At 41.1% G+C, this 12,036-nt stretch overlaps 1 protein-coding gene across 4 annotated transcripts in view; it reads right to left on the bottom strand.

The window, feature by feature from the left end:
- Positions 1–5,244: 5,244 nt before the first annotated feature.
- The window catches only part of ARFGEF3 (ARFGEF family member 3), a 126,060-nt gene continuing 119,268 nt past the window's right edge, over positions 5,245–12,036 (bottom strand). For all 4 annotated transcript variants that reach the window (XM_059700454.1, XM_059700455.1, XM_059700456.1 and 1 more), the window contains 3 exons: positions 11,315–11,436; positions 7,392–8,610; positions 5,245–5,761 (listed from right to left, as the gene is read on the bottom strand). In XM_059700454.1, coding sequence (XP_059556437.1) covers positions 5,570–5,761; positions 7,392–8,610; positions 11,315–11,436 — 1,533 coding nt within the window. In that variant the 3' untranslated portion in view covers positions 5,245–5,569. The remainder of the gene's footprint in view (positions 5,762–7,391; positions 8,611–11,314; positions 11,437–12,036) is intronic.

Genomic DNA, 12,036 nt, shown 5'->3' with positions numbered 1-12,036 from the left:
ACTGTATGGACAGAAGAAACACAAACACCACATACTTAAACTTAAAATCACCTCAGCACAAGTCAAAGGGCCAACAGGATACAAATGATCATCCACAGAATCAATGTTTCTAAATACAAAGACGAGAAGCTTATACTGATCTCACTGTTTCATAGAACTTATACATTCATTGTCCTCTAGCTTATAAAAATACACACAAAACAATTGTTGGTATAATAAACCATGGAAACTGGGAAGATTGAGCAGGAATGCTGTGGAGCAGGGGTGGGGAACCTTTATTCTGCCAACGGCCATTTGGATCATCATTCTTGGGCGATACAAAATTATCAACTTAAAAATTAGCCTGCTGTATTTGGTCAAACATTTAATTAACTCACCCATAATGCCTTGGCAGGGCCAGACCAAATGATTTCTGGGGCCTCCTATGGCCCGAGGGCGAGACGTTCTCCACCCCTGCTGTAGAGAATCCAATCCCAAGTTGTTTGCCAAGGTTAAGTTCAGTTTTTCTCTAGTGCTTGATAAGTCAAGCTGATCTTAAAGATAAGAGTTGGAGATATTTTCAAGATAGTGGTTCTCAGTGTGGTCCTCAGACCAGCAGCATTGGCCTCCTTCAGGAACTTGTTAGAAATGCGGATTTCCAGCGATACTCAATCTGTTTTAACATGCCCTCCAGGTGACTCTGCTGGGTGCCAATGTCTGAGAACCACCATTCTAAAGTCAGACGACACTAGACAACCATGACTTAAACCTTCAGGAGAGGAATAACAGTACAGATAATTCCTGGTGGTTGAACAGGCTGGGAGGACCATAACTGGATGGGATTCACCAGCAGTCAACTGCAGCTTAGTCACGAAGATGTTCAACCAGTCTCTCCCCCCTGCAATCCCTTCGCATTAGTTCACAGAGAGGAAGGTTTTGCATGGTGCCAGTGGTGTGAGAGTGGCTTTTCTTCAGTTAACAGTGGTGCCACTGTTCATAAGGAAATCGAGCATTGCTCTCAACCGAGTTTCTCTTAAACCATCCCAGGAGATGATTTTTTTTTTTCTTTTTTTGGTCTGTCTTCCCTGAATAATTGTGTTTTGGAAATCTATATTGTGTTCTAGTCCAAAACTTTAATTATTAGTTACTTCCACATCAAACATGAACATCACAATACAAGCACAGCAAGAAGATCTCACAGTTTTCTAGATTGGCCCACTAATCAATGAGGGAAAACTGTTTTCTTGTTTTGTTTCTGATGAAGCATAATTATAAGTTCTTCACCAATTTCATAAATCTTGCCCAAGAACAGCTCATATTTCCAATAAAAAGTGCTTAAAATAGTCTCGTGTATTTTAAGGCCACACTAAATCTCACGAGAATCACCTAAATGGAAGCCAAGCACATGGAAGTTCTGAGTTTGTCTTTTGCCTAAAGAATAAGTAGGAATATTTAACTTTATGGCACATGGTTACTATGGAGATTGACCTGATGCTTCAGTACCTGGATCTTTAAACAATTTTCTCTAGCCAGTACTTCCTCTTTAGAGTATGCATTTGAAAATGGTTATTTATTTTGTATATTCCCAAACTTAGATGATGACCTATAAATTTAGTACAATATACTGCCAGGGAAGCAAGTAGAGAGGCACTGTTGGCTATGGTCATTTAAAAAGGCTCACAATTTGTGCATGTCATTCCAGATGCAGACTGCCATGGTTTTCCTGCATAACAGCTGGCCATGAACAATATTATTCCATCATTTCCACCTAATTGGCAAATTTTCTAAATTACCACTGAATGTCTGCTTTAAGATGGAAGTTTAGATTTATTTTTGAACATTCAAAATATTGTTGTGTATGGTCTTTCTGTATATACTAGTAAACATGATCCTTTTCTTTTTTAACCTTATTTAAAAATCCCCATAAAATTATGGATCTGGAACATCAATCAAGTATTTTTTAACTTATTTTAACTGTGTTAATTCCTTGAGACACTAAAGTGTTTACTTGGTGCATTTAGAGAATGGTATAGTATAGAGAACTCTTTTGCAACCAACTTTGCCATTTACTGGTTATCTTGGGCAAATTTCTTAACCTCTCTGGGTCTCTTCCTCATCTAAAAAAATGAGGAAAATACCGGTTTCACAAGGTTACTGTGAAAATAAAATATGGAAATGCAGGGAAATGTACCTTGGCAGTAGCACTCAACAAACCTCACCTCCTGCTGTTTGTAACTCCTTGCTGTTCAGTTTGAAGGGACAGACACGAGCGAGCTTCCCTTCTGAGAAGCAGTATTGTGATGTATTTGGGGGAAGTCGAAGTTATTATGTAATTGCAGTTAAGGCTATATCACTCTCAACTGACTGTATAAGCCTTCTCCTTAAAACAAGAACAAATAACCCAGTGATGTTGTTATAAAGAAGTTTCAATTTAAAGGTACTTTTGAATTCTACTACTTTGTCATGTCTGATTGAAACTACTTTTAACTTGAATGTTGTGTATGCTAGCATGAGCCGTGGCCAGTCATGAAATAGCCTACAGTGGTAAAAGGTGCCTAGTTTTGTGTTGATGGAGAAGGCTAGAGAAGAATCTTAAGGAGAGAAAGAACAAGATGATATAGAGAGGCAGCCTAAGCATCTTTAAAAGCTGATCAGGAGAGGCAAGAACGAGGAGATCCTCCATCAAATCGGTGCCTTCCTGGCAAGGAGAAATCGGATGAAGACCGTGATATACCTGGCTGAGCTGTTCCGTCAGGGATTCTTTTACACTTTGAGTTTTTCAGATGATCATGATGTGCACTTTACTAAAATACTAGAAAAAGAGAGTAAATCTCACCCTTAGGGTAACACACACTTAGTAAATATCGGCAACTAAAAGTAACATGCAAAATCTTATTCTGCTTAGACCTGTAAGTATGTGGTAATAACTGTTTTAACTATGAAGGCTGCCGAGACCTTGGTCTATCAGAGACCTTGGGGCAAAGCAGAAACTGAGACACCAGGACGAGTGTGAGGGACTCACTGGGCACTCTGGGAAGGGACCCGCGTCTACCTCTGCCAAGGATTCCTAATTATCTCCTTTTCTTCCCCATCTGTGGGAGGATTTAACCGACTTTGTTGTGACTTGAAGTCCTGTTCATTAGAGGTTGTTTGCATCAACTAATGTCATTTTTGAAAACTGCAAATACCTCTGGGAAGTACTGCTGTGACAGTTAATTTTCTGGGTGAATTCTGATGTAGCTGCAGAGCAGAGTATGTAGGGAATGGAGGTGGGCTGAAGACCAGTGTGGGTCTCAGGTGGGCTACAGAAAGGGTGATGGGAAGGGACCAAAGCCTCTAACAAAATTATAGGTAAAGAGCTCTGTGTGTTCCCTCATCTCTTTATTCTTGGTACCCACAATCAGGTTAGTACTAGAGCAGTGTTTGGATAGAGTATGAGGTAAACCTATTTTCATAAACTAGCCTTGGATCCCATAATAGAGAATCTGTGGGAGAATGAATCCTGATTTCTAAATAATTAGTGAACACACTCTGGGCCATGGCATTGGTAAATTGAGACTGGCTTCCTTTGAATTTTCATACTTTACAAATGTTTATATGTAACAACCTTTTATAATTACTCCGATTTGATACGCTACTGAAGCACCCTCTCTCCCTTCCCCCCTCCCCCGGCAACCCCCAGTAAATTTTATAGTATTCACTGGTGCACAAAAGAGAGCTGAACTTAAGATAAGCTATAAAAAGAAACAGAACAACCCTGGTGTTCTGTATTTGTTTAAAAAAAGTATCTACTTGATTTTCAATTCTACTTACAAAATATAAAAACTCAAAAGCACTAACACAGCTCATTGCTATCCCAACAATTCATTGCTTGTTACAAATAGTTGATCTGTTTCTAAACTCAAATTATTAACTAATGAGTAAAAACTGAAGGCAAAGAGTGTGTTCTGTGGAACTGAAAAAAATGTCTTCTGGATTCCATGATGATTTGTAGGTGGCATACTGAACGATGAAGTTCTGGTTTTAGACTGCCTAAATAAATCAGCTGTCTTTCTGGTAACCTTGTGGATAAGTTTACATATACCGGCACTGAGTAAAGTTGTCAATTTAAAATCCTTATTTTAATATTGAAGAGTTAATGTTCTATTTTTAAAGATGGCACATACAATTATGAATGCATTTTGAGGGGCTGGGAAAATTATAATGTATGTCATAACAACTAACTCTACTAGAATATATATAAATGAACTTGGCTGAGGAGTTTCCATCATTATTATAATTTAAGAAATATTAAATATATAATACATAAGATAAAGGTTCCAGATTAATTTTCTAGTAATATTTAAGAAAAATATTCACTTAAAATATTGGCCTGAATAAGAGGACCTCAGACATGAGGTAAATGTACTTGCCAGAGAGGAGAAATATCTTAAATGGAAAAACTAAATTTCCTAGACTTCATCCTGTGTCCCCTTCTCCTTTAGTTTTCTTCTGAGACTAGAGCTTGTGTAGCTGACACCATAATTTCATATGGTTGCTGTATAACAGCAGAAGATTAAACTGATTTCATCATAATCTCCTTTCCCACCCCACCAGCTGTCTCCCTACCCCACACTGCCTGCCCCTTCCCTGAGAAGTCTGCTCACTGAATAGAGAACTCACTTCCTTTTCTCCAAGGGTATAGATAGCAAATGAGTTGCATTTTAAGGTTTTGTTTTCTTATGTTGAGATAACTGTGGAGCATAGAAATGCCTGTGCGACAAGGGACTAAGGCACCATTTTTTCTTTCCCTTTTCTTTTCTGCCTTGGGAGCAAAAGCAAAGATTAATGGGACCGCCAGGTGTCTGGTCAGTCTTCTGAATCTTGGCAATATCTGTATCAGCAAATGTCACTGGGTACTGGGTGTCAAAGGCTGCCATGACACCAACTTAAAACTCTGCCAGGAAATAATTTTCTTCCATTAGAAATAGGGAAACAAAGGCACAACAGTACCTTATACAAAGATGTTGGTGAGTACCAACCAGAAAATCTTGACAACTTAGGACAATTTTGAAATGTTCTGGAATATTTTACAGAGAAAATCATCCTTTTCTTGATTATGATACCTAAGAATATGAATATATCTTTCTAGCTGTTTTCTTCTCCACCAAATGCACAGTCATGACATAAGTCTTTCTCCAATGACTAATGTTTGGTACTAGGTGTATGCGTGTTTATACATCAGCTTGACTTACCAGCAGATATTTTCTTAGTAATTGCATTAAAAAAAAAAAAGAATCAAATGGATCAATGTAGTTTTTAAAGGAGTGGTCTTTGAAAATGGCGATAACATTGCAGGCGAAAGCACTGGGAAATAAACTTCACGATTTAGGAATGTGTCAAGGAATGGAGAAATAATGTGCAAAATCAGAGTATCATTTGTCATCTAGATACACTCTTAGTATCCAGAATGGCCCCAATGCGATTAGTTAGAGAGCAGTTGATGGTTCTCTGAGACACTGGCGTCAGCGGGGCTGGTGGTGGGGAAAATGCTGTCAGATTGGCAGGCAGACTCTGACCCTTGCTACTGAATTTCTTCAGTGTGAGTCTTCTACACAATGATGTCATAGACACGGCCCACTCTGCCGAGCCACTCTCTCACAGCCTGGCGAACTCTGATGTCCGTCACGTGACAGGTCAGCTGGCTGATGCATGGGAACACTGCTGGCTGGAGGGCCGTGAAGGTCGGGTCTGGAAGGATCTGAATCTGATTGAGAACTGTTAGCACCATGTTGGTCCACGCCTAAGAGAAAGGATTTAAGAGAATCATCAGCTTTCTCCTGTGGTTTCATTTGAACTCTCAGGTGTGGCTCAGCCCTGCCAATTTGCAAATGAGTTTTCTCAGGCTTTTAGGCTGTAATAAATTAGTCTTTACTAATAAATTGTCATTGTAACTTCATATTTACAGAGACTTATCTAACATTACGAATACCTTATTTTCAGCTTTCACAAACTATAAAAATCTTATTTACTCCTCAGTTTTAAAAACTCTCTTGCTTTTTCATAGTGGGATTACTATAGGACATATAATACTTTTAATCAGCAGTCACTATAACGCCTAGAAAATTTGAATGTTTCTATTTTAATATAGGATAACTTTTAAAATCATGCAAATTTCCAAGACATGAAGAGCAATTAAAGATATGTTATTTGTCAAGAAGGTCATCTGTTAAATACTCATCATACATCACAGTTTGGTCTTTTGCAAATCTATGATTTCTGTGGATTCTGAATTATGAAGTTGAGTTCGGCATTCAAGATACTTTAGTGGAAAATAATACATCTTACAAGAGATTCATACTATTTCTAAATTTATGTTCATTCAAAGAATATATCTCTGTATAGGTTCATGAGATCCTAGGGCCCAAGATTGTCTAATTTATTATGCCCTTAGCAGGAGTCCACAATTTCAGGAAAACATTGGATTGTTTTTAAAGGGCTCTCTACGACTCCAGATACCCTCTATTTGTTTTCTCCCCATCTCATCTATTCTTAAATTGAACAAAACAGTACCAACACTGTTTCCTTCTCAAGCTCATTTTTTCAATGTACGATGGAATTACAAATATGAAATATATGAATGAACAGGCACTCAGAGCCCTCTGAAGAATGAGAATTTTTATGTGCTCTAGATGGGTTAGGAAAACTTGAGATGAAAACAATTCATCAGCATAACCACCCTTTTCCTTTATATTATTCTTCCTAACTATGGAATTTCTTCAGATGATAAACTCAGGACTCTATACCAGCTAAAGAATACCCATTAAAAAAAACTTTATTGTTGAAAGTATTACATATGTCTTTTTTCCTCCATTACCCACTTTTAGCCCATCCCAGGCCTTCACCACACTATTGTCTTTGTCCATGGGTTATGCATACAAGTTCTTTGGTTGGTCTCTTCCCACCTGCCTTCCCTCTGAGATTTGACAGTCTGTTGCATACTTCTATGTCTCTGGATCTATTTTGTTCATTATATTCCACATATGAATGAGATCATGTGGTATTTTATTTGTCTTTCTCTGACTGGCTTACTTCACTTCGCCTGACGTACACCCATTTTATATGTTTTAGCTTCCATCTTATTTCTCAGTAATCTCTGTTACAACCCATAAACACAATTCCTGAAATTTTCTAGTAATAACGTGTCAGTTTCACACTGACATCACTGATAGAGGCAGATCCTGGTCATAGTCTCAGCCCATCCTCGGTCTCTGGAGGGAAACTGGGTCTCTCATTGGTGTCCCTCAAATCTTGGACAGTGTAAGCGTGCCCTGTGCGGGGCGTGTGCATGGTTAGAAGCCCGGCCCCCCGGCACTGCTGGGGCAGTGCGCCCCACCCCGCAGCCCCGCACTGTCTGCCCGGCAGGGGCCCACCTGGATCTGCGCCTCGGCGTCCCTCACCGACACACTCAGGGAGCTCCCGGTGGAGCCGGAGCGGGGCCTCTTCTCCCGCAGCAGCTCGGGGCCCGCGCTGAAGGAGTGCCGCATCTGCCCTTGGTCCACCAGGTGCTGGGGCCGCTGCAGCAGCGGCGAGTCCGGGCCCCTGGGGCCCAGGGCCTCGCCCTTCTTCTCCACTCTGACCTCTTTGGGGAAGGCGGGCAGGTTGTGCTGCTGCTTCCGCTTCTTGTACTCCGTCATCAGCTTGGAGATGGTTCTGTCGGCCGCCATGCTGTAGATTTTGTTGCCCGCGCTCTCCCACCACTCCTTCTTCCTGCCGGGGTCCTTCTTCTCCACCTTGGGGCTGGGCGGCAGCATCAGCGTGTCCGCGCTGCCCGCCCGCAGGCTCGGGGACTCGCCCCCGTGGTCCCGCGTCTGGCTGCGGTCGTCCTCGGAGGGCGTGTCCTTCCCCGAGAAGCCGCCGGTGGACGGGGTGGAGGACTCGGACTGGAAGGAGGGCAGGATGAAGCACGGGTCGCCCCGGAGGACGGGCGCCTCCTCCAGGCTGCTCTCCAGGTCCAGGTGCATCTGGATGTAGTGGTTGCACAGCTCCATGCACAGCTTGTGAAGCCGCTTGACCAGCCACACCCAGTCGGCGTTGCTGACGGGCTGCACGCTCAGCGAGGGCAGGCGGGCCCGCCACTGCCTCTTCTCCCTGCCCCTGGGGGGGCTCACCTGGGCCGTCTCCTCAAAGATGTCCTCGTCCTCCGAGGAGCACTGCTGGGAGGAGTCTGAGCTCCTCTCGTCGTCCTCGAAGAGGACTCTCTTCACCTGCTCGGCAGTGATGGGTTCCTGGTTGGTGAGCACGGCACAGACCAGCGCGTGGAAGTAGATGTTAAAGCTCATGGCCGACTGGCGGTAGAGGTTGGCGGCGCCTCCAATGCCCGACACTTTCTTCAGCAGGCACTTCAGGCCCGGGCTGGTGTCAAACTCCCTGGCTGTCCGGTAGGAGTCCAGCAGCAGGTCGAAGATGACCGCCAGGTTCTGCATGGAGATGTACCGGAGGAAGCCGGCCAGCTTGGCGTCCGGCACTTGGATGGTCTTCTCCTCTCCAGGAGAGGGGCCTTTGACAAACTCTTCCAACAAGATGTCATACAGGTTCTGGAGCAAGACTTGATGAGACAGTAAGCTCACCACAATTTCCCTGAAAGAGACGCTGCAAACGGAAAGAGAGGGGACTGATGAGTAACCTCCTGCCTTGTATGATATCTTAAAAGCATTACACATTTCAGAATGACATATGCAAAATCACAAACTAAATTACTTGTATTTTAATGCCTTCTTTAAAAGGGCATTACACAATAACCATTTTAGTCATAATAAATGGAATTCCTGACACTTTTTAAGTTATGACACTAACTACAAGCCTTAGAAAAATAATACAAGGGTTTTATAGCAACTGGGATATATAGGCATAATTATTAGATAGGACACATTTTATATCTGAGTAATTAATATCAAATAAAAAATAGTTTCTGTTGAGTTTTATTAATTTTAACTGGATTTTTTCTTAAACCCAATGTTTTTAGCAATCTTATTGAAGTTTAGCTTTCTAAGGACCAAAACAGTTTAACTGTTAATGCTTTAGATGCATATATGTAAACATAGAGGAGAGCCAAACATTTTCATTCTACTTCTGTGAAAAATGCCATTGGGATTTTAATAGGGATTGTATTGAATCTGTAGATTGCTTTAAGTAATATGAACATGGAATATCTATTTCTTTGTATCTCCTTTGATTTTTTTAAACAATATCTTGCAGTTTTCAGAATATAGGTCTTTCACCTCCTTTGTTAAGTTTATTCCTAGGTATTTTGTTCTTTTTGGTATGTTTGCAAATGGGCTTGTTTAATTCATTTCTCTTTCTGATAGCTTTTTTTTCAGATAGTCTTTAGGGCTTTCTGTATATAAAACCATTTCATTAGCAAATAGTGACAGTTTTATTTCTTCCTTTCTAATTTGGATGCTTTTTATTTATTTTACTTTGGTAGCTGTGGCTAGGACTTCCAGTACTATGTTGAATAGAGTGGCAAGAGTGGGCGTCCTTGTCTTATTCCTGATCTTAGAGGAAGATGTTAGCTGTGGGTCTGTAATATATGGACTTGATTATGTTGAGATACTATCCTTCTGAACCCATTTTATTGAAAGTTTTTATAAATGGATCTTGTATCTTGTAAAATGCTTTTCCTAAATCTACTGAACAGATCATGATTTGTATTCTGTTAATGTACGTCACATTGATTTGCGGATGTTGAACCATAGATCATTTCAGAACCATCCTGAAATGAATTTTGCTGGATAGTGGTGTATGATCCTTTTTAACATTGTTATATTTGATTTACTAGTGGTACACTTGAACAATGGGTGACTGGCAATAGCGGGAAACTGGGCATAGAATTGGAGAGGAGCATGTGGGATATTGGTAAAGCTCTATTTCTGAAGGTGGGTGACAGGGTCATACCACACACTTAACTGCTGCACTAAGCATCTAACTTTTGGAAAAATCACACACTCTCCCTAAAATAGAACTAGTTTAGATTCTGGCTCCACCACCTGGGAGAAGTGGCTCAGCCTCTCTCAATGTCTTCTCAGAGATGAATGGCAGTGGCCAGATCTAGCCACTGTCCTTCACATATTGTGCTCAAGTATTTACCAGCATCACTTGCAGTTTGTTGGAAGTTTAAATGGGAAAACTTCAGTAGTGCCTTCATCTGCAAGAAGAGTTGTTGGTTTTTTTTCCCCGTTTTTTTTTTAAATTTTATTTTATTGCTGACAGTCTTACAAAGGGTATTACATATGTGTCCCTTTTTTTCCCCCGCCCTTGACAATCAGAAGAGTTGTTGTTAAGCAGGATGGTAGTACAGGCACTCCTCATTTTATTGCACTTCACAGATGTTATGATTTTTAATAAAATGGAGGCAAGATCCTCCACCAGGGAAATAATTATGCCTTGCTGTTTTGTTTTTCTTTTGCGCTATTTGCTTTATTGCAGTGGTGTGGAACCAAACCTGTAAGATCTCTGAGCAGTGCCTGTATTTAAAAAGATCAAGGTTCTCGTGGCAGGGCCACGCGTATTTTTTTGTCTCCTGACAGCTGTGTTGCTCATAAGAACTTTATGCATTTCTCACTGATACAATATGAATCACACCTCAAAATTAGTTATTTTAAAAAAGTTATATGTATGATGCTATAGATACACAGAAATGTGTCCCCAAATTCAAATGTTGAATCCTAACCCGCAGTACCTCAGAATGTGACTATCTTGGAGAAAGGTCTTTAAGTAAGTAATTAGGTTAAGACAGTGCTCGACAAACTCATTAGTCAACAGAGCCAAACATCAACAGTACAACGATTGAAATTTCTTTTGAGAGCCAAATTTTTTAAACTATATAGGTAGGTACATTGTTATTAACTTAATTAGGGTACTCCTAAGGCTTAGGAAGAGCCACACTCAAGGGGCCAAAGAGCCGCAGTTTGCCGACCACGGGGTTAAGAGATGAAGTCATTAGTGGGGACCCTAATCCACTAGGACTGGCATCCTTATAAGAAAGGGAGATTAGGACACAGGCAGGTACAGAGAGGAAACATCCATCTAGAAACCTAGAAAAAAACCAAGCCTGGGGACACCTCAGTCTCCAACTCCAATTTCTGTTGCTTAAGCTACCCCATTGTGGCAGCCCTAGCAAATCTGAAATGTGGCAAAGTTAAAAGGCTAACAATCTTGTATGAAAGCATTTGTTAAATGACTCTGCAAATATTTCCGTATTCTTAGAGAAAACTTGGATTATAATTAGGAAAGTTCCTTTTGACCCAGTCCTTGCTATTTATAAGACTCTAAGTGTTTAAGCTTCGCTGCTTACCTTTTCTTGGTGTGTCCGTTTGGCTTTTCATCAGGAGGCAGTTCAATAATGAGCTGACAGGACTGGGCATGATCGAAGGTGTTTGGAGTCTTTGGTGAGCACTGGGTGTCCAACATAAACACCTGCATGGGTACAGTTCAGAGATCCACCTGACTCAAGAGATTAGCTGGCAAGTTGCTTTTCTCTCTACTCATTTTCTCACCTATGAAATGAGGTTGATAATGGTTTCCTACCAGGTATATTTGTCAAGAGAATTAAATAAATTAGTACATGTATATTACATGGGAAAAACATTAGATAAGAATAGCAAATATTCAATAAATGTTAGCTGCTGACACTAATAACACTACTACTTCTAGCATGTGATAATTCAACACTTTCCAAAGAGCCGGCACTGATGTTTAATATTAATTAAAAGTAAATAAAGGGGTAGCAGAATTCCAGAGAACCAAGATGGCGGCATAGGTTAACCCCGGAGTTTGCTGCTTTGAACAACTACTTCAAAAGTGAAACTAAAACACGGAACGGACATCACCCAGAACCACAGGAACACCGGCTGAGTGGAAGTCCTACAATTAGGAGGAAAGAGAAACGCACACGGACACTCAGAGGAGGCGCAGTGCTGAAGTCAAATTCTGAGGTGCGGAGTGCGAGGAGCGGGCTGGCGGCGGAGGGCGCGGTTGTTGTTTTCAATCGGGAGGGAGTCGCAGACTCTGAGCTCC

Source organism: Myotis daubentonii, chromosome 6 (genome assembly GCF_963259705.1).
Source record: "Myotis daubentonii chromosome 6, mMyoDau2.1, whole genome shotgun sequence".
In the NCBI taxonomy this organism is placed as follows: Eukaryota; Metazoa; Chordata; class Mammalia; order Chiroptera; family Vespertilionidae; genus Myotis; species Myotis daubentonii.
Note: the sequence above shows the minus strand (reverse complement) of the source record. Positions and strands in the feature narration are given on the sequence as shown.